Genomic DNA, 24,157 nt, shown 5'->3' with positions numbered 1-24,157 from the left:
TAGCAGTCATTCTTCCCGCGCTGCGCACAAGAATATAACTGGAAGACAGTCCTAGTATCTCGATACTGGTAAGTACCATGTGTCTTGTATTTCACAGTGTCTTGCACGAAATGTATGAATAGTAGAGTAAAGGACGATCCACACGCTACGATTTGATATTTGCACGGATAAATTATAGGGTGTGAACCGGCCTTGAATGTCTAGTATTCCGACCAATGATTGCCTTTATTTCTGTTACGTTGGCGATGGTCTGATTTGTTTTCTACCTCCTTGGCTTATACGTTGTAAACAAAGTACATCGCTGGCGAGTGGGAGGTTTGGTGTTGATCATATGTGTAGAGTTGTTTATTTTGATTTTGCAGTAGGGCTGGATTGGTTTGAGATAATACATGAAACGTCATAACAATTTTATTTGTGATTGCTGATCCACTACTACTAACTATTATCTGCATTTTATCGTAGTACTATGTGTAGAATCCGGTTTCTTGTTCTTTAGAAACTACAAGAACATATTTTTTTGTTGTGGTACAACGCCGTATAGACAGCAGGTGATTATAGTCGGATTTTGTAATGCAGATATGACGAAAAACAGCTTACGATGACAAGCAGTGCAGCTTGTGTTAGAGAATGGCTAGACCCATCGTTTGTGTGGGAAACTGTTGATTGGTTTTGAACTTTGAACAGACGGCACCAAGTATACCTGTCACACACAAGAAAGTGAACAACCCAAGCAAGTTTGCGTCAGAAATGGCAACACGCATCGAAGATGAAGATTACTGGAATGATAGTGAAACCAGTGCCAGGGCAAAAGCTTTTAACTTCGAAGACGAAGATGTAAGTTAGCAGTACGTTTTGACAAGAAATCCAACTCTTCACATTGTTATTAAAGCGAAAACATTTATTGTGGTTTTGATTTAGAATTTATCATGTAACCAAAGCAGATATATATTCCTGTTACTACATATAAACCAAATGCTGACATTGCATTCTAGCCAAATGAAAATTTCTTTGTACAGTTCTTTACCTAATTAACACATAAGGCTGATGTTTCAGACTGTTATTTATTGTTTCAGACAGTTTGTCGGTGCTGTATTGTACATTTGTAATAATGGGAACATAGTATTTGTTGGTTAGTCAGTGAGATACCTTGAAATACAGTATCAAAATGTGCTACTAACATTGAAGTACTAAATTATTTCTGTAGATAAATAAGTTTAAATACGTGGTAGTGACTTGTAATGAGATTCCTCCAGAAAGCAATTGCATGTGCCATTTTACCATATGAACAGCGTAATTGCTGCTCATTATGCAATGGTTGGGCTTGGAGGTATAGTGGCAAGGACCGTACCTGGAAGCAAAGAGGTCACAGGATGAAATGTTGGTGTAACCACAGAATTTTTGAGTCTGACTTTAATATAGCCTTCACCTGTATACGATGTGAGTTGTTGCCAGGAACAAAATGTGTTTCGGATTCCACATTAAACTGCATATTCCCTGTTCCCCATTTTGATAATTGTGGTACATTAGGACACACACATGTAACCAAAGTGGCAGCCAATTCAAAGACTTGCACTTGGCCATTGAGCTAAATGAAATAGGCCTAATAAGAATTATGCAATTGGATAACCGTGACTGCAGTGAGCTGTGATATGTGTTACAACATTGCACTCACTATGATTATGGCAATTTTGCAGTGGGTAAACAGTAACATTTAAATCTGATCTCTTAGTTTTAGTAGCTACTTGGCATAAAGGTGATAGGGAAACCTCTGACATGCCCACCTTAGATGTCCAAAACAAAATACGTATGCATATAAGCAATCTGAGACATACATTAGAAGTGACAAATAATTTTTTTCATTAATATTTTAGGTACCAAGGCCCATAGCACATAACACAGTACGTACTAGTATATTCTTCATATCGACTTCGTGTAGTATTTTAGACATATTACTGTATTTTTGACATGGAAAGCATCTTACAGATGCCATAAAGTACCATCTGGTTGTATTCTGTTAGTAAACATAACATCAGAATTGTTTTTATCAGATGGGTGTCTTCTAATATTATTTTATAATCATGATATTAAAATGTAAACTGATCATCGGAAGTTAATACATGTATCTGTTCATCCTAGTAATGCCATGGTGTCATAGCATGGCAGGATGATATTTTCTATATAACAAAGTGCTAAGTAAAATTAGCCTATGTATTAAATGATCTGTGCTGAGAGACTCATTATGTAAGATCTGCCAGAGTGGAAGTTTTTTTTTTATTGGTATTGATAGCTGCAGTTGAGCTATATAGGTCAAGGAAAATGTCCACGTCCACTTTTTGGGGTTGTGGGTGTTTTTGGTATTGGTAGCTGTGGTTGAGCTCTGTAGATTAAGGAAAATGTCCAATTCTTGTGGTTTTGCTGGCGTAGCAGAATGCTGCAATCTAAATTTTTTTATGTTATTTCTTTTTGTGATGGAGTGGTGTTTTTGTATTGTTGTATATTTAATTTGTACCTGCCCTAAACCCCCAATTTTCTGCAGATGTCCCAGTAGTTTCACTTTATTTTTGGCGTGAAATGTTATTGTGTCATTTTTATCTTTGTTCGCATTTGTTGACGTGTATGTAGTGGTACCATTGACATTTTGTATATGCTGGAAGTAGGCTGCCATATTGATGACAACATGGGTCAAAGCAGACTGATGGAATCGGACACTTCTGTAATCCCACATTGTGAATGAACAGAGTGATCCAAATTTCACAAGACTGCTGTTAACAGAATCCATGTTGGTTCCTACAGAGGAGCTTTGTGGTCTTGAAGGCATAAGATGTGAGAATGAAATATGTTTCATATTTGTATAATAGACTGATGTTAGTGGTATAGACACATAACTGTCCATGTCTGTCCAACGACCCTTCTTGAAAATGGTAATGACCTGCACCTTTTTCCTGTCGCTTGAAATAATTCGTTACTCCAGCAACCTACAATAAACAGCAGCGAGAAGGAAAGCAAGTACTTACACATAATATGTATGGAATATATAGGGTGTTTGACTGTTATAGGTGCAAATGAAAGGTGCAAATGAGGGACAATGACACAAGAAAATAGTCCTAATAAATGGAGGTCTGGAACCCAATGGTTTCCCCATTACAGTGTATGCATAAGTGTAGTCATGGCATTTTTCAACATGTTAATCCCTAGGGCTACATTTATTTCGAAACACTGCAAGTGAGGCGTAAATTACGAAGTGGTAAACTGCCCTCATTGGAGTGTATCATCATTTAGGATATCTAAGTGTTCATATATAGTATTTTGACAACAAATAAATCAGTCATGGCCCACCAATACCATGGTCTCCCAGGTCTCCAAATTGAATCCATTGGATTGGATTTTTTTTTTTTTTTTAATGTGGATATTTAAGAGTTTTCATGTATTCCAGCCCTGTTTATAATGTAAGTGAATTCTGGGAACACGTCGTGGATGTTTGTCACTGCATTCGGAACACACCTGGGATTTTTGAACACGTACTGGCATTGATGGAGGGACTCACTGAAGCCTGCCTTCACATGAATAATGACCATGTGGAACACTTGTTGAAATGTGTTTGTCCTCAAGTGCACTTCTGTGGTTTGGATTTTAGGGGACTGTGCTATAAGGTGTTAATGTACTCAGTTGTAATATATTGGGGAAAGCACTGTTTTTCAGATCTATGTCTATTGGCTTGTTTCTTTGTTCTCTAGTCACACCTTTCATTTGTACCTATAATGGTCAAACAACCTGTACATGTATACCATCAGGTCCACTGTTCTTTCCTGTATTGGTGTTCATGTGCTGATTGAAAAGAGGAACCATGTTATAATCTTATGCAGTGAAACAATTTCAGTAGACAGAATTCAGAATTTTGATCTATCCGTTAAGCTCTGCTTAAGCACCAAAATGATCACTGAGTGACTGAATGGATGACTTTGATCCAGTTACTAAGCTCATATAAGACCAAAACATCTTAAGGTTTTACATCAGATTGTTAAACATGTTGCTTTCATATTCATTGAAATAACAAGATGAAAAAATTCTGCCATCCTGCTGGGATTTAAATCACTTGTGAAGTAAGCACATTATGAATGGTTTAGTCGTCTTAAATTTTGTCATATCATGTTCTGCATGATTCTGTGATGCCATAGAGAGTACTTTGTTTGGGAATTGGAAAATGCTTTATCTGTGAACAAAAAACATATTTTAAACCATGTTACTGGATTCTTCCGTCACTGCTTATTAGAACAATTTATCAGTTATAAAACATGAACTGTGGATTTGTACAACACTGATAAACTTTTAAAACTTCCAGACATTTGTAGATGGTAGGTGAATCATGGTAGGTTAACAGCTTCATTACTTGCTGACATATACCAATATTTTTCTATTTCATTTACTGCAGAGATACCAGCTCTGAGCACTACGGGACTTAACATCTGTGGTCATCAGTCAGAGATACCAGCATTTACTGTTTAAGCTGTGTAGTGGTCTCCAGTTTGAAAGCTAGTTTAATGCAGCTCCCCATGATTTTTCATACAGTAGAGCTGCATGTCCTCAGAAAATATAATGGCTCTAGTTTCCTCTTGCTTTCAACTGTTCAGTACAAATGTTACAAAGCCATGTCAACTGGCTAATTTTATAAGACCACACCAGTCAGACATGCTGACAGTTGTCCCAAAAATTACACTATGTTTGTTATTCTTCCCACTTCATGTTTTACAATAGCGAGACATTAAAATTCCTTCTTACTCTTTCTTCTCATTAGAACCAATGATAAATGTATGCCTTGGAACTACACTGAAATGACGAAAGTCATGGGATAGTGATCTGCACATGTACAGATGGCTGTAGTATCATGTACACAAGGAAGTTCATCGGTGCTGCTGTCATGTGTACTCAGATGATTCATGTGAAAAGGTATCTGACATGATTATGGCCGCACGACAGAAATTAATAGACTTTGAATGTGGAAGAGTAGTTGGAGGTAGGTACATGGGACATTCCATTCTGGATATCATTAGGGAATTCAATATTCTGATATCCACATTGTGAAGAGTGTGCCAAGAATACCAAATTTTAGACAGTAACTCTCACACAGTGACCGACAGCCTCCACTTAATGACCAAGAGCAGCAGCATTTGCGCAGAGTTTTCAGTGCTAGCAGACAAGCAACATTGCATGAAAATAACCACAGAAATTAGTGTGGAACCTAAGACAAACATATCCATTAGGACAGCATGATGAAATTTGGTGTTAATGGGGTATGGCGGCATACAACGGATGCGAGTGTCTTTCCTAACAGCACCGCACTGCATACAGTGCCTCTCTTGGGCTCATGACCATATCAGTTGGACCCTAGGTGACTGAAAAACCATGATCAGGTCAAATGAGTCTCAATTTCAGTTCGTAAGAGCTGATGGTAGGGTTCAAGTGTGACACAGACCCCATAAAGCCATGGACTCAAATTATCAATAAAGCACTGTGCAAGCTGGTGGTGACTCCATAATGGTGTGGGCTGTTTTCATGAAATGGATTGACTCCTCTGATCAACTGAACCGATCATTCACTGGAAATGGTAATGTTCAGCTACTTGGAGACAATTTGGACTGATTCATGGGCTTCATGTTCCCTAACAACGATGGAATTTTTATGGATCACAATGCACCATATCTCTGGGCCACAGTTGTTTGCAATTGGTTTGAAGAATGTACTGGACAGCTGAAGCGAATGATTTGGCCCCTGAATCATCTAACATGAATCCCATCGAACAGTTATGGGACATAATCCTGCACTGGCAACACTTCAGCAATTATGGATGGCTGTGGAGGCAGCTTTGCATAATGTTTCTGCAAGGGACTTCCAATTACTTGTTGAGTCTATGTCATGTTAAGTTTTTGCACTATGCTGGGCAAAAGGATGTCTGATATGATGTCAGGAGGTATGCCATGACTTTTATCATTTAAGTGTATAATAATAAAATTTACAGAGAGTCAAGTTATTGAAAGCAGCTGTAACTATCAGAATTCATCAACATTTTGCAAAGAGGGGAAAATATGTTTTACAGCATGGTACATTATTTGTTCTCTATTATTGTTTGTTTGAAGTTGTAAATAGCCTTTGATGGCAAGCTACTGTATTCTTATCCACAAGTCACACTTCCCCAACTGGACTGCCTTTCCAAAGAGCAGGTCATGAAAGTTAAGAGAATGAACTGAGTGTTCCCAACACTTGCCTAAATAATATACAATAGATTGAATAAATTCTAGCTCACACACAGTACCCACTCCTGCTGACAAATGCTTTATCATATATGCATCTGTTCCAAGTTTTTCAGCAGAGTGTCATTGGTATTGTAACTTTGTGTGTAATTAGGAAACGGCAGAGGAAGCTGTGCAGTAATATTTCAGACTAGTAATTAGGTGGAGATGAGGTTAACACCCTTGTTTGGACAATTGCCCAAAATCTTCCCCGTTGATTACCACACAGTTTTTTTTGTATGAGGCACAAAAAATTCTTTTTGTTGAGCATCCAGCTCCATCTGGAATGGCCTTGCCCATGAACGCAGTGTAAATCTGGTAGTAAACAAGAGAAACTTGTAAACATTCAACATTCAATTACAGGATATCCCTGTAATTAATCAGGAATAATTTTCAAAAGTGTATAACGTAGCTCTTGCTTGCCATTTTGAATGACATCAGTGTTGCAACAGTTCCGCTGATGTAGTTCACAGAGTCTCTTATTTGTCGTTGTTTAGTCAGATGACAAAGAAAGTTCCTCACTGTATTTTCATTTTGAGAAATAGAAGTTTATTTTCATACGGAGTCATTGTATTACAGGAATCTTGCAGCAATAGGCTGCCATCACTTGTGGAGCTGTGTCACACAAATGCAGTTCCTCCAGTAAACTTTCTTTAAAGAGGATGAGAAATGCTCCTTGACCTTAGAAAATTGTGCCACATATCTTTTATTTACATAGAATGATACAGTGTGACAATTATTGAACTATATGAAATAAAATCGTTATAACTTCTGAACAGTTTGCATTAGAATGTTCAAACAGCACTTTGAGTTATGGGAATTAGTATGGCTTGGTTTAGCGATGAAGCCCACTTTCATTTGGGACTGAGAATCCACATTTAGTGATCGAGAAGTCTTCACCTTTGACGAGTGACTGTGTGGTGGGCAATGTCCAGTCACGGAATAATCTATGCGATATTCCTTGATGAAACAGTGACTACTGAATGGTACGTGAAGGTTTTGGAAGTCGATTATTCCCATTATCCAGTGTGACACTGAAGTCGACAAGATGTGGTTCATGCAAGACGGAGCTCAACACCATTGAATCAGGAGAGTATTCGATGTCCTGGAGGAGCTCTTTGGGGACTGCATTCTGGCTCTGGCGTACCAAGAGGACACTGGCATGGGCCTCAATTGGCTGCCTTATTTCCCGGATCTGAACACATGTGACTCCTTTTTGTGGGTCTGTATTAAAGACAAGGTGTACAGCGGTAACCCCAAAACCATTGCTGAGCTGAAAACAGCCATTCAGGAGGTCATTGATGGTATCGCCATTGTGACACTCCAGCAGGTCATGCAGAATTTCGCTATTTGTGTGCACCACATCATCGCCAATGATGGCAGGCATATCGAACATGTCATAACCTAAAACTGAATATCTGTAGTGACATTTACATGTTGAATAAAGAGTGTGCACACCATAGTTTGTAACTAATTATGTTTTTTCCCCATATAGTTCAATAATTGTCACCCTGTATATGCTATCTATCTGGAATAGGGAAAATTTCTGCAGACTCATACTAATCTCAGTTTGTTGGGTAAATTTCACAAGGAACTGATGAAAAGTAGGGACATTCTAGAAAGTGAATGATGCTCTGTTACTGATGCCAGGACAATGCGTCCTCAGTTGCCTTGGTCAGGGTTGTAATTCATGATAGGAACTCCTATTTCATCCACTACATTCTTCAAATTTCCCCTTTTGCAACCACACTCTCTTTGTATACTGAAAGAAAATTCATGTTCAGTGAAGAGATCTTGGGAAAAAAGCCCAACAAGCGAAAAGGAAATGTCATTGAGAAATAATTCAACATTAGTTGCGTGTTTTCCTTTATTTGAAAGTCACTAACTCCTCAGTTGCCTCTATTATGTACCGTTCAATCTTTCAGTACTCCATAAAGATAGTTATTATTGCATTAACTCTGTATGCTTGTTAAAGTAATTTTGAGACTGATTGTCAAGTATTCCTTGTTAATATTATTTCAGTCTAGCAGCCAACTTTGTGGTGTATCCAGAAGTGGAACTGCAAGGTTATCACAGCAGGTTCGAGCTGAAATTGGTCAAGATGGCAGTTGTTTTGATGCTGACTCAATTTCAGGTATTTTCATAATTTCTTATAGCAGTTTCTGTATAATCACTAATTGCTACTCATTAAGAGGAATTGTGTTATTGATACTGTTTAAGAAATCGATTGTGGGCTCCTGATTTAATTTTCTGAAGTAAACAAGTAACACTTTTGTATATATCCAGTAACTAAACAGACTGGTAAGTTTCGAGGAAAAACATGGAAATAATTGTTTCATATGTCGCAACACCGCATAGCGGCCATATGGTTCCCTGAAGTGTGGTGCACTCAGCAGAAAAATATGTATGTTAGTTATTCATTTCATGAAATTATTCACTTATAAATAAACCCTGTATTCAGTCACAAACTTTTAGTATAAAGTTGTCTCACATTTATCACAGTTCAGCCACTGCTGTAATGGATGAAATGCTATGTAAAACATAGTCATGTAAACACTTGCTAAGAACTAACTCAATGTCGTTTCAAATCTGTGCTTGTACAGAAGCTTTAAGTAATATGTGATATCACAATCTTAATGGGTAACTCAATGCTCATCAAGTGAAAAAAATTAATTTAAATAGCTTGATTACTAATGGATTGCAAACTATTAATCTTTTGTGGCCATAGACAAATGGTTTCCCTCTCAGCCACAGTTGCTGTCCTATATGTGCAGCATTTCTCCCTCCTAAGAAAAGTAACTATGTTTTACTGTTATGCCAATTCAGTCAATGACCAAGTCATTGCTGCTTATATATAATACAGAACATTGCTTGACTAGGAAACAGTGGCAACTGTCACCACAAGCGTATTTTATTTTCCAATACTTATATTGTTTACATAGGTGTTAAGTTAATCCACACACAATTCAAGTAATATAACATAGTATTTATATAAATTTGGTTTGTTAGGAGAAACTACATGACAGTTAAAAAATGAAAGAGGTCTTGTTTACTATGAGCCCATATTACAAAGCTAGTGATGATGAGTCTGAACTGGGATTAGAACACATGCACCTTGAAAAAATTTAGCATTGGTGGTGACAGTGCTTATGCTTAACTATATTTATCAGTCTTTTTATTTTTATGGGGATAGGGGTGTGCGGCAGCAAGGGGGTTGAACTAGTAAGGAAAATATGACAACAAAGAGCCATTGTACATGGATATCTGTTGTACAGAGAGGTAGCATAAGTGAGAAGTGTGCTTTCTTATTGTCTAGAACAGGTATGACTGTTTAACATTGCATGAGGTGGTTAGTGTTTTTAGTCTGTTATGAGAGACCAAATTTTACACAGGACATGTTTTAGTGCCGTAACTGATATTTACATAGGACAAGAGTAGAGGTTAGTTACAGAAGAATGACAAGTACATTTAGGCTTACGTATTTTAGGAAGTAGGTAAAGCGTAGAGCTGGACAAATCTTAAGATAAATCTATCGGTAATATAGGATATAAAGACTATTTTAGCTCCATTTTTCATTTCCATCTTCTCCATTCATATTTTATATTCAGGGTGTATACGACCCGAGACAACCGGGAGATCCGGGAAAAAGCCGGGATTTTTTTTCATCCGAGAGAAAACTGGGGAAAACCCGGGAATTTTTTATAATTCCGAGAATTTTTTGCTTTGTTTTAGTTTTCAGTTAAATTTTTGTAATTTTGATTGTTAAGAAGCAATACTCTAACAAAGGATATTACTGTATCTCGCTACTGCATAGTAATATTGCAGCAATAAAACACGAACGAGAGGAAAAAAACGAAAATAAAACTTAAGTTGCAAAGGAAATGCGCCATATACAACAACAAAACATAGTGCTCATACAAGCGTCTGCCAACAGCAAAATGTGTCAAAGGCTTTAGGAAAACTGTGCAATGCTTGATAACATTAAATTGTCTCCGATGAGCGTGACTGCGCATGCGCAGTTGAGTCGCGCTTGTGTAGTACCTTCTCCCGTTTCTGGCTACAGAAGTGTTGCTGTTAGCCGTATAAGCAGTAGAAGCAAGCACCAAGATACAACCTGGAAAAATTTTACTGGCACACGAGCTGCCAGATTCAACGGGGGCAAACCGGGGTATCTGCCCCGGGCGGCAAGAATTCATATTCTTGAGGAAAAAGCCTTGTTTCACAAAGGGCCTAATATCCAGCGCACATTGGTCTATCATATGATTTTGAAACGCATCCCTGTTGGTTTTTGAACATTTCTGAACATATTCTAAGTTTGCTTCTGAATGGACCATAAGTTGATTTTTAAATTCGTGCATAGTGTACGCCATGTCTCTGCCAGGGGAATCCCCATTGCATGTAGAATTAAACTTTCCTGCAGACAGAAGGGGTAGAGCTATACGAGCAGAGCGGAATACAGCTGAACGGGTGAATGTCAATTGCTGTTTATGTGATTAGGTTTGCGAATGATCAGCGTTGTTATAATTACCATTGAAATCAATAGATTCAGACTACCATAGCGGAAATAAACTACTAACAGGTAAGAAAGACTACGTATTATCTTCTCGATGTGTCCAAGGAAATGAAATTTTGATAGAAAATTTTGGACAGACCGCAACACTAGTAACGGCCAGTTGTACAGAGTACAGACCCTGGTCGCATCCGCCTAAGCTCTATTCTAGGAGTAGCGCGGAAAATGCGTTGTACGAACACGTAATAACGCCTAACCGGAGAATAAACGCAGGATAACTAAGCAGTTGATTGTGGCAGGGATAGTGAAATTAAGCGGATAATAAGTTTTGACACTGGCAGGAATAGTTACAGAATTAGTGATGACAAGATTGATCGTTAGAACTAGGAAGGAGAAGAAACGGGGATATCACACAAATTACGGAAGATATGACGATTTCAAATTTATATAAAAATTTTGTACTACTACTTTTCAATCTCATGCTTGAGAAGCTGGAGCATACGAATGAAATGTGAAACTATTTCGTAACATAAAGCTTTTTGCTTGTAGTAGGCCTAATAGGCATTTGATATTGGTACTTAGTGAATTATACTCTTTCGTGTTAAAAAAAGTGACCATTTGTGCTAAAACAGTCTGTTTATTTAGTGTATGTTAAAATTGCTGCAATATTAGACAGGCCTCTTTCGTTTTATCTAGCAGACAGAGACAAAATACACGCAATCATATAGATAAGTCTTGGGTACTGTTTGTATTAACAGCTTTTTCAGTATTAGACAGCGACATTTCGTTTTTTAATGTGGCAAAATGTTTGATAAGATAATAGATCCTTTCGCAGAAAAGACACCATGTAAAGTTGTAGCAAGGTTAGAGAGAAAAAAACTGCTAGGACTTAAGGATTGAAGAAATAAAGACTGACTGGATGTCAAACTGGCCGACTGGGAGCAGGAGAGAAACCACAGGATATTTTACTTTCCACTGTCCTGAATACAGTTTGATGTCATCCATTACAAAATATTATACGTTTGAATTCCACAGAGCAAAATACAATGACATGCAATAGAAGAATGAAGACCAAATAACATGTCTTACATTTCCTCGAACACATGTTTTATATATCAGAGTCTTCAGAAAGATGTGCACTACAAACTGAACATATTTTTGAAAAGTCGATTTTTTTTCAAGTTTTTGGCGTTCTACCTCAAACGCTTGAGGGAGGAAGGGGTGGGGGGGACCACTATCTAGTATTGCCGCGGTTCGGAAATGTCGTTGATCCGGTGCTGATGCACAGAGCAGTCTGTGTTGTCATGAGGAGGAGGTGGATAGTCTCTATGTGACTCGTGTTTACGTTTAGTGATTTTGCTGTTTCCTCTTCATTTATTACTCTCATGTCAAATGAAAACAAAACGGATTTCTGTGGCCGGGAGCTGTCAAGTGTATTAAAATACATTCACATAATTACGGAAGGCAAAAATTGTCATTAGTTTCAGATTTTATTTCTACCTTTCTGACAGTCAAGCATTAATCGCCTTGCAGAACAATGAAGTTATTTCTGTTGGTCTGATAAAGAAATTTGGCTTTTATTAATCTTTCCGGCTGAGGCAGTCAATTTATTTGAAACAGAGTGTTTAATGCCACACTACTGCATTTCAAAAGTGCATCTTTTCATCTTCTAGCACGTATGTCATTATGCCATAATAAAGAACCAAACATGAGATAATGCAGTACTGGTTCTGCAAGAAAATTTACATACGAATGTGCACTGTAAGCCAAATTATGCATTTTATTATGGTTCACGAAATTCCAATGAGTACCCCTAATGCCTTGTTTCTTTTATAATGTAAGATCTTTTAATGTTTTACACGTACAGGTCGCAGGAAAATATTGCGAATAGTTGAAAAGTGTTACTGTCAAAGTAAATTTTCTTTTGTGCAAACTGAACTATGTGTGTGAATGTACAATGAATTTCTTAAATCACAGAGTGTTTGCCTCTCATTTAAAAATCGACTGTTTGAGGATGACCATTTAGAAAAATTTCGAGCCCAGATGATCAGACATTTATGTCGTTATAAAAATTTTACTGTCACATTTGTGTGATGTATCTTAAAGTGTAACACGCGCAAAAAAGATCAATATTATGTGTGAAAGCTTCGCAGCTTATTAATCTTCAAGACCAGTATTATATGCGAAAGATTTTCTTTTCTTATAGCATCATTATTTATATTAATTTAAACCATTAACTTTTCCAATTTGTGTATACGTTCTACTTAACAGTGATATTGCTATTGGCTGACTACATCACGTGTCCTGTGCTCTGAATATCCACTGTCATCGGCACTTGCGTCTAGGGGACGCCAAGGAACTGGGTCTGCTGATTGGTTGAGGCTCATGACGTCATCAGGGAGACTACGTGTGTAGCAGTGCCGCCTGGTGACATCAAGTGTAATGAGCTCTATTGACATTAGCGACGTCGCTCACCTGTTGTTGAAAAAGCCATTACATGTAGATTGCCCACAGCTGTCATTTTGGAACGTCAAATAAGTCCAGATTATTAAATGGAGCTTAACTTATGGGAATTAAATGTAAAAACCTCGTTCGAACATATATATCAAAACAAGTGTAGAAGGAAAAATGCCTTCAGCTGATTCCAAAATCACAGAGCAGACTAGTATCACAAAGACCGTCATACTACACCTAATGACTGCCAATATCAATCATTATAAGATGATATCCCAATTTACCTATTAGTGTTGACATTGATAGCCATCAAAACATATAGAGGGTAGTTTCTGGAATGTAGTTCCACAATCAAACAAAGATATTCCTCTCTTCTGTTCTTATTTTGTACACCTCCATGCCCCAACCCTCCTTCCACAGACCCTTTCATCTGTGTTCTGCTTACACCTTTCCTTGATCATGAATGCTCACTTTACCATGTCCTATGGTCAGGGCAGACCCACCACGTCAGATACACTAGTAGGCACCTCAACAGCAGAGCCTATGTTGAAACAAATGATACCTGAGCTGTTCCAAGCAATGCGCCAGTTTCTCCGCCACCATTACACCTGAATGCAGCAGCCTGAAGACAGCTGACCAAAGTTAAAAGCACCTTCAGCCAATCATGAACTGCAGCCAGCTTCTATTGCACACATCCTATCCATCCTACCATTTCTAACTTAAGAATTAAACTATGAAAACAAACAAAAAAAAAACTAAATATGTGACTTACTACTGTTTGACAGAGGCTCATGGCTTCTCTCCGCTCGAATAACATTATATTGAATATATTGTGTGTTCTTATCTAAGTGCTGGAATAATTTAATAACCTGTTTATGCACTTTAAAGAAATTTCACCTTCAACTTATTATTTGTATGCGCAATACCTAATAGACTTACAGTAAGCCTCTGTTCCCTATTTTAAGTTTATTAATACCAGAGATTGCTGGTTCTCATTTACATTAACTGAGATCAATTTGGAAGCCTCTCACCACAGCCCCCTTGTCCCTTCCCTTCCCTCCGTCTCTTGCCTATACCACCTGTATTAATACTGCACTTTTGTTCCAATGTGATCTTTGCACTCTCAATTGTGATTATTAGTTTTCCTAAAGGAATAAAAAATCATTTAGCATGATGTACTGTTTTTATCGTTTTTCAGTTGATTTTTGTTAATTATCTGTCAAAATATGACAAATGAACTCAGCACTTCTACAACCAAGTCAATTAGTGGTATGTTATAACAGCTAATTATGTGATGGCAGAATGCTATGAGTTGAGAGCTCCAAAGTTATGATAGATAACACTTGGCATGATACTCTAAAGTAAAGTTTTTTTCTCTGGTATGTTAACTTATTTGCCTATGAATCTAAGTATGCTTAATGTGTCATACATATTTTGTGATGTTTCTGGACAGATATTCTGATGATGGTCAATGTCTGAAATGCATTACTAATTAGTCATCAAAAGTTGTTTGCTTAACATTTTCTGGTGATTTACCCATAATTATTTAATCCTTGCACACTATTTCCTTTTGCATTTATTTTAAAAATAAAAGTAACTTCCTAAACAGATATAATGGTACATTGTACATGGAAATTCAATCTTTATTTTTTGTTTCATGCTCCTGCTAGTGTTTCAGCTTGTATTTATTTTTCATTGAATTATTAGAATTTTTTCCTGTTTTCAGTGTGTTCACTTAAATTATGAATAATTTAAAAGTACATAAAACATTAATCATATAACCTGCTGAAATACTAAGAAGCACTTCCAGAATTTCTGTAGAATGGGTTAACACCATTATTCTGATCACTTTACAGAAAACTATCGGAACAATCATTTTAACTCTTTCACTTTACAATTTATTACTCTATTTGGTGGGATGAATTTGTATAAGATACATTACTTCTTGAAAAACTGCTGGCAACCAAAACGTTTTTATTGAAAATGTATGTACAATATTATGCAAGTGTTTATTTTGGCAAATAGTAATATTATTTAAATAAACTGAAAGTTAGTTGTTTCTGTATGCTGCAAGATTTTGAAATATTTTCCGGTTAATTCACAAAATTTAATTCCTTTATGCAATTTTGAAGTGCATCTTTACTTCAATGATTCTTTACTTTCACTTGCCTCTTTTTTTCCATCACCTCAGTTAACTACCCTCATTTCTTTCTTTTACAAATGTCTGCCAAGTCATCAGGCGTAGCCTATCTAACCCATAACCAGTGTGTGTGTGTGTGTGTGGGGGGGGGGGGGGGAATACGGATGCCAGGGAATTTTGTTTATGTTTAGATTGAATGCTTGTAAAATTGTAGTGCTGTAGGTCTGCATACTTTGCACTCTGAATTGTAAAACCAAGTGGTTGTGTTCAGAGTAGGTAAGTTTGGGGCCAGACTGACCCCACCATACTGCTTGTGGAATTTCTCTAGCGAACTGTTTCCTGTTCCTATAGTTTGAAACGATGTTATATTCTCGTAAAGAAATGAAAATAAGTGATCAACTCGATGAATGGCTACAGTCTATCCTTGACTAAGTACAGCTACACACACTGATTAACCAGAACCTTTTGACCATCTACCTAATAGCCGGTATGTCTATCTTCAGCACGGATAACAGTGACGATGCGTTTTAGCACGGAATCAACAAAGCCTTGATAGGTCATTGGAGGGAGTTGGCACCACATCTGTGCACACAAGTCCCCTAATTCTTGTGAGGCGTGAGCTCTGATGCCACGTTCAAGTTCAATCACATGCCAGTCTGTATGATCACCCTGTGTGAACGAGTTCTTAAATGCAAAATTTAGGACTTCTGCCTTCCTTTTGCCCTCTTCTACAGAAAGTAACCAGCTACAACGCCGAGTCGGGCCTTTATCCGGATTATATAGCAGCCATGGCAGTAATTCAGGGTTAGGTGAAGAAGAAGAAAATGAAAACGAGGTAGAAAATGAAGAGGTGTTGGAAGAGGTCATATTTTGATCTAGCACTTACCAGGCATTGGCCCTGCATAGGTCTCCAAAATTCTTGTTCTGAATGCAGTATCTGGTCATTCCATGTAATGGGTAATATTTTTGGAGAAATTCTTAGAGCAATGAATGATTTTTCTTCTTTTTGTGAATCCATCAGAGGTGGGATATAGGACTGCAGCTGGCTTCAAATTCTTGTGGTAAAACCTTGTACCAAACAGCTGTTTCACTTTTTATAAATCCGTTACTATATGCAACTAGTTTCGGCATCCCATTAATCTTAAGGCTATACATAAACCCACCAGATAAATATATCACATAGTTGGTCTGCATTATGCAGGTGCTACCAGTTTTTTTTTTTTTTTTTTTTTTTTTTTTTTTTTTTTTTTTTTTTTTACTAGATTCCACGGACTTCTTCAGACTGGCGTGGACACCTCAGTCATAAGACAACTAGTTATATTTCTACAATTATATGCATGGTATCGATTCTTTCAGACAGCCGAAAGAACAGTCACCCTGCGTACAACTGTATCTATACATAGCCTAGCTTGGCATTTGGGAACTTTCTTCGGTTCAAATGCACTCATACACTCAGAGCCATTTGCAGGAATATCTCATGGATACAGCGAGTGAGATAGACTGCTGTAGTGAGGGTACTACTGCAGTAGTAGTGACATATGGAATTTTGGGTCAGATGGGAGACTTGCTGAGGTAATCCACATAATCGTGATGGGCACTGTGTCTGGGTAGTGAAGTAGTCAGTGCAACTGCCTTGAGAGCAGGAAAGACGGGTTCAAATCCCGATCCAGTAAAAATTTTCTTGTGTTGCCATTGATATAGGTCAACACAGCAAGAAAGCATTTAATAAAATTATCATAATACTTTTATGTCAGAGGCATCCACATGGAACTGAAGGAGACATTCACAGAATCTAATAAACTATTGGGACCTGCACAATGCAGACTAACTATGTGGACATGTTTATCTGGTGGTTTGCATACAGCCTTAAGATGGCTGCCATTGGGTCACCAAAACTACATGCATGTAATAATGGATTGATTGTAGAAAAAACAGCTGTTTGATACAAGGTTTTTCACAATAACAAATGAAAAAATTCTGAATAACCAGACTATTTCTCCAACAGAAAATACCTGATTGGTGATATGTGTCATGCAATAAAGGCATCTTGAGATTATTATCCTATTCAGCTTTCTTGAAGTAAAAATGTATTTACAATGGTGCCTACACAAGTTTATCTTGTTGTCCATCTTTTCTATAACCTTTGCAAGCTTTATAATAAAATTTATATGAAAAGTTTTCTGTACATGTTTACTTATCCTGTAACTACAGCTAATTGATGCATAACATACTGCTATTGTGATGGGTTTACTCCTTTGTTAATTCAACCGACAGGTTTGGTTCTTAAGGTTTCAAGAAAATATAACATTTCCATATATTATGCACATGTCAGAACCATTTCAATGTAAACATTTAAATTATGGTGAGGAGTGTGTGATTTTCAACATGCTTCACAAGTTTGATTTAAATTGCTTTAACCAAAGAAAACTAGTTTGAACCTCTTGCACAGCCCACTTTTTGTATATTATCCCTTAAATGTCACAAGGTTGCCAGCAGCCATGTCAGATGGCTCTGCTGTGGCTGGTGTTGGCCTCACAGCACTTACCATGTTAAGTAATTACCAGACATTAACTGAATTATTGGACAAAAACATTCCATTAAAGGAAAATTCCTGACAGACAGACATTAGAATTTTGGCTGCACTTTTTAAACAAGACTTCTAGATGCATATACTTCATGCTTGAGGTCCCGAAAAGCTGTTAACACATCGACTGCAGTATTACCACTAAAAGCCACACCTGATGCCATATGCCTGGTGATAAAACATCCATCACCAAGCATTTCGTAACCGACATGTTAAATATAGAAAATTAGACCAAGAAAGTCAGCGAAATAGATTCTCGGGGACTGTTTTAATATAAAAAATAATAACTGGAACTGAATAAACAATTTTCAGCTTGTCCAAGCAAGTTTTGCTTTTTGACTTCGTTCAGTTGTCAGTTGGAAAACATTCGTACTGTAGGATTCTGGTGAATACTCATACTTTACCTGTGAAAAATAGCAAAACCATTTGAAATGAGTATGTACATAGTCCAATTAATGTTTTAGTTTAGTAGCTATTTCAGTTACATTTTGTTAACTATATGCAATAGGATAAATGAGTCAAAAGAAAAACCCAAACAGTGACATTTTCTTTATTAAGTACACTCGGATTTCCACATCACCCTGAGGTACCGAGTATGATGCGTTACTCATTTTTTTTACATGGCGAGTTTCCCCAGTAGGCCTATAAACCATGATACACAAACATGCACATACAACTGTAGGACAGATAAATTTAATTCTTAGAGTATGTGTGATCAAAGCCAACATGTACACTCAACACTCCACTGTCAGGTGTCGTCGTAACTGCTGTCTGCTTCACGTCTGCCGTGCAGCGAGCTACCTTAATTTGAGTATTAACTGTATTTTTCTTCCTTGTCACTTCTTCTTCCATGTGTTTTTGCTTCTAGGAAGCTTTAATTGTTGAGTGCTAGCAATAGTGTTCCATAGATTTCGTGTTTGTTTTGAATACAGTCAGAGTGTCCCTTTAGTCAGCCATAGTGCCAGTAGTGTCAGTGTCGTCGTAACTGCCATCTGCTTCACGTCTGCTGTGCAGCGACCTACCTTAATTTGAGTATTAACTGTATTTTTCTTACTTGTTACTTCTTCTCCGTGTGTCTTTGCTTTTAGGAAGCTTTAATTGTCGAGTGCTAGCAATAGTGTTCCATAGATTTCGTGTTTGTTTTGAATACAGTCAGAGAGAGTCCCTTTAGTCTACCATAGTACCAGTAGTGCTAGTGTTTGTTTTCAATACAGTCCAGAGACAGGTAGTGCTATTTTCATTGTTTTCTACAAGAATTGGCTAGCAACCACAGTTAAGTGAATTAGCAGTCTAGTTAAAAGTTGATTAGCTCTCTACAGTAAATTGATTTCTTAGGATGGATAGGATGTGTGACTGCTGTGTACGGACGCAGGAGGAGCTGGCCACTGATCGTGAACAGCTGAGCGTGTTGATGGCCGCGGTCAGCCGTCTTCAGGCTGCTGCCTCGGAGTGTAGCGCCAGTGGGGAGTCTGGTGCGTCGCATGGTACACCCCAGGTGTTACATGCTTCACCCACTGTCCCTGCTGTCGAGACATCTTCGTGGGTACTGGGTGCGGTTGGGCCACCCTCTTGCCAAGGGGAGTGGCGGGTTCAGTGGCGTTCGCGGCACACGAGGCGGAGGGTAAATGTGGAGGCTGGCCATGTGGCATCGCCCGCTCTGCCTGTGAGTGGACGTGTGGCCGCTCCTTCAGCAAGGTCCGAGCAGGCACACGGGGGGGGGGGGGGGGGGGGGGGAGTTTATTAGTTATTGGGAGCTCCAACGTTAGGCGGGTGATGGAGCCCCTTAGGGAATTAGCAGAAAGGTCGGGGAAGAAGGCCAGTGTTCACTCTGTCTGCTTGCCGGGGGGTCTCGTCCGAGATGTGGAGGAGGCCCTGCCGGCGGCGATAGAGAGCACTGGGTGCACCCGACTGCAAATTGTTGCTCATGTCGGCACCAGTGACTCCTGCCGTCTGGGTTCAGATGTCATCCTCAGTTCGTACGGGCGGTTGGCGGAATTGGTGAAGGCAGAAAGCCTCCCCCGCGGGTTGGACTCAGAGCTAACTATTTGTAGTGTCGTTCCCAGAACCGATCGCGGTCCTCTGGTTTGGAGCCGAGTGGAAGGCTTAAACCAGAGGCTCAGATGATTCTGCGGAGATCTGGGGTGCAAATTTCTCGACCTCCGCTATCGGATGGAGAAATGTAGGTTCCCCCTGAATAGGTCAGGTGTGCACTACATGCCGGAAGTGGCTACAAGGGTAGCGGAGTACGTGTGGAGTGCACATGGGGGTTTTTTAGGCCCGACAAGATGCCTCCTGAGACGTGTTTCTGGAGACTAGAAATCTACTCTGTAGGAATCAGCATGGGTTTCGAAAAAGACGATCGTGTGAAACCCAGCTCGCGCTATTTGTCCACGAGACTCAGAGGGCCATAGACAAGGGTTCACAGGTAGATGCCATGTTTCTTGACTTCCGCAAGGCGTTCGATACAGTTCCCCACAGTCGTTTAATGAACAAAGTAAGAGCATATGGACTATCAGACCAATTGTGTGATTGGATTGAAGAGTTCTAGATAACAGAACGCAGCATGTCATTCTCAATGGAGAGAAGTCTTTCGCACTAAGAGTGATTTCAGGTGTGCCGCAGGGGAGTGTCATAGGACCGTTGCTATTCACAATATACATAAATGACCTTGTGGATGACATCAGAAGTTCACTGAGGCTTTTTGCAGATGATGCTGTGGTGTATCGAGAGGTTGTAACAATGGAAAATTATACTGAAATGCAGGAGGATCTGCAGTGAATTGACGCATGGTACAGGGAATGGCAATTGAATCTCAATGTAGACAAGTGTAATGTGCTGCGAATACATAGAAAGATAGATCTCTTATCATTTAGCTACAAAATAGCAGGTCAGCAACTGGAAGCAGTTAATTCCATAAATTATCTGGGAGTACGCATTAGGAGTGATTTAAAATGGAATGATCATATAAAGTTGATCGTCGGTAAAGCAGATGCCAGACTGAGATTCATTGGAAGAATCCCAAGGAAATGCAATCCGTAAACAAAGGAAGTAGGTTACAGTACGCTTGTTCACCCACTGGTTGAATACTGCTCAGCAGTGTGGGATCCGTACGAGATAGGTTTGATAGAAGAGATAGAGAAGATCCAACGGAGAGCAGTGCGCTCCGTTACAGGATCATTTAGTAATCGCGAAAGCGTTACGGAGATGATAGATAAACTCCAGTGGAAGACACTGCAGGAGAGACGCTCAGTAGCTCGGTACGGGATTTTGTTAAAGTTTCGGGAACATACCTTCACCGAAGAGTCAAGCAGTATATTGCTCCCTCCCACGTATATCTTGCGAAGAGACCATGAGGATAAAATCAGAGAGATTAGAGCCCACAGGTTGCACCAAAGCACTAGCAACATTTGACTTTTCAGCCAGGGTTGGTTTACCAAAGACACTTTTTGGACTGAAGTTCTGTTTGTTAGATATTCATTGAACTGGCATCTTCTCATTGCTGGCACAGTGTTGACCTCCTTTCTTGGAGCTATAGTTAACAAGTGACAGCAATTTCTTCCCACAGCTTCAGAATTTGCTCACTATCTCCCGGTATGTCCAAATTGTTCCTTTTGCTAAGAGAAATCTGTTACACATGAAACTGGATTCCAATCTGGGTTCCATGCGTTGAGCGATACGAAAAAAAATTACCCATTGTGGATTACAATGATTGTGACTTTAATGTCTTCTAAGACTAGGCCGTTAATACAAATAATCCTTTCATGTGAACTGAAAGAAACTTTGCAGTACAACATTGCACCAGGTTACTGAATGCACAAAGAACGAAATTCTATAGTTTGACCAGAAACGATCGTACTATTGAATAGTAAAAACTTATTTTTATGCGGTGTTTCTTACCGTCCATTGACTGGAATACAATCTTTTCATCCGCAGTTTGAGCCATGTGCTCTCAAACTAGCCAGTGTATTGAAGGAATAGCTGCAGTCGTCTTGTGGGCACTTAATCTTATCTTCTGTATTTGGCTCTACATCATGCATTTTCCTGATATGCGGGTATAAAGTTTTTCAAAGCTGAAATGTTTATCGTACACAAAACACGTGTTGGAATCTGCCAGTATAAACACAGGCCTAGAACACACAACAGTGAAGTACTAATAACAAGTTAGCCACACAATGTATTGACAGACGAATGGCCTCGTTTAAAGAACAGCGCGTTTCAGAAAGTAGCAACAATCTGGATTGGCTGGTGTGGGAGACAACTTCATGGCACGACGTGGCCAATCAGCAAACCCAATTCCTTGGCGTCCCCTAGACGCAAGTGTCATCGGCTGGCGAGATCACGTGACATGAGCTATAAGTAGCTTACAAAAGCGCTTCGCAATCTCGATTTCAATGCTTTGGAAAGTAACATGTCGTGTTTCGTGGAATTCAAATTTCTACTTTCGTAATATGAAAATATGCAGCGTACATGTTGTTGTACATCAAAGATCTTCCCATTTTTTTTTTTTTTTAACTGTGTTTGGTTTTCTAAAGGACCGGGAAATTCTATGCCGGTGTATAAAACCATAACTATTCAGTGTTCAAAGGACTGATAAGTTTTACTGTTTCGAGGAAAAGTATACTGTCACTTAACACGGAAGAAGCGTATTTTCACACGGGAGAAAATTTATTTTTACCCGGGAAAATCCGGGACTTTCTTTTCTTGTCTGCGTATGCACCCTGAAATTCCAGCTGTCCCCTTCCAATGTTTCTGTTTAAAGTCAGCTTTTTCTTGTTAAAAGGGCCACATAACAAATTTGAATGTAACTTGAAATGTCATAATTTCAACACGCTTGAAGTTTTCACTCTGTTGGAGATGTATTGTTGTTGTGGTCTTCAGTCTGAAGACAGGTTTAATACTGCTCTCCATGCTACTCTGCCATGCTACTCTCCCAATAAGTACTGCAACATACATTCTTCTGAATCTACTCACTGAATTCATCTCTTGGTCTCCCTCTACAATTTTTTCCCTCCACTCTTCCCTCCAACACTAAATTGGTGATCCCTTGATTTCTCAGAATGTGTCCTATCAACTGATACCTTCTTCTAGTCAGGTTTTGCTACAAATTTCTTTTCTCCCCAATTCTGTTCAGTAGCTACTCATTACTTATGTGATCCACCCATCTAATCTGTGGCATTCTTCTATCAGAATCTTCTGTTCTCTTCTTGTCTAAACTGTCTATTGTCTGTGTTTCACTTCCATACATGGCTACGCTCCATCCAAATACTATCAGAAAAGACTTCCTAACACTTAAATCTATATTCACTGATTACACTTCTTCAGAAATGCTCTTCTTGCCATTACCAGTTTACATTTTTTTATCTTTCCTGCTTCAGCCATCCTTAGTTATTTTGCTGCCCAAGTAACAAAGCTCATCTACTACTTTAAGTGTCTCATTTCCTAATCTAATTCCCTCAACATCATCTAATTTAATTCAACTACATTCCATTATCCTTGTTTTGCTTTTGTTGATGTTCATCTTATATCTTCCTTTCAAGATATTGTCCATTCTGTGCAACTGCTCTTCCATGTTCTTTGCTGTGTCTTACAAAATTGCAGTATCTTCACCAAACCTCAAAGTTTTGGTTTCTTCTCCCTGAACTTTATATGTTGAGGATAGGTTACAACACTGTCTCACACCCGTCTCAACCACTGCTTTTGTCTCATGTCGCTGACTCTTATAACTGCCGTCTGGTTTCTGTACAAGTTGTAAATAGCCTTTCACTTCCTTTATTTTACCCCTGCTACCTTCAGAATTGCAAAGAAAGTATTCCAGTCAACATTGTCAAAAACTTTCTCTGAGTACACAACTGTTATAAAAGTAGGTTTGTCTTCCTAGGGTTAGTGTTGCCCTACATTTCTGCAGAATCCAAACTGATCGTCCCAGAAGTTGGATTCTACTAGTTTTCCCATTCTTTTGCAAATAATTTGTGTTAGTAGTTTGCAACCATGACTTATTAAACTGATAGTTCGGTAATATTCACACCTGTCAGTACCTGCGTTGCTTTCTTTTGAACTGTAATTATTACAGTCTTCCTGAAGTTTGGTGGTATTTCACGCCTGCCTCATACATCTTGCACACAAGATGGAAGAGTTTTCTCATGGCTAATTCTCCCAAGGCTATCAGCAGTTGTGATGGAATGTTG

General features: G+C 38.7%; 1 protein-coding gene across 2 annotated transcripts in view; it reads left to right on the top strand.

Moving 5' to 3' along the window:
* Window positions 1–293: 293 nt before the first annotated feature.
* The window catches only part of LOC126248244 (spermatogenesis-defective protein 39 homolog), a 122,831-nt gene continuing 98,967 nt past the window's right edge, over window positions 294–24,157 (top strand). The window contains exons 1-2 of one of the 2 annotated variants that reach the window (XM_049949094.1): window positions 294–834; window positions 8,307–8,418. In XM_049949094.1, coding sequence (XP_049805051.1) covers window positions 748–834; window positions 8,307–8,418 — 199 coding nt within the window. In that variant the 5' untranslated portion in view covers window positions 294–747. Of the gene's footprint in view, window positions 835–8,306; window positions 8,419–10,730; window positions 10,864–24,157 lie in introns of those variants that run through there. The other variant, XM_049949095.1, reaches the window with a different exon arrangement.

The sequence above is a fragment of the Schistocerca nitens genome, chromosome 3, assembly GCF_023898315.1.
Source record: "Schistocerca nitens isolate TAMUIC-IGC-003100 chromosome 3, iqSchNite1.1, whole genome shotgun sequence".
Taxonomy (NCBI): Eukaryota; Metazoa; Arthropoda; class Insecta; order Orthoptera; family Acrididae; genus Schistocerca; species Schistocerca nitens.
The sequence above is the reverse complement of the archived record's forward strand: the minus strand, read 5'-3'. Positions and strand labels throughout refer to the sequence as shown.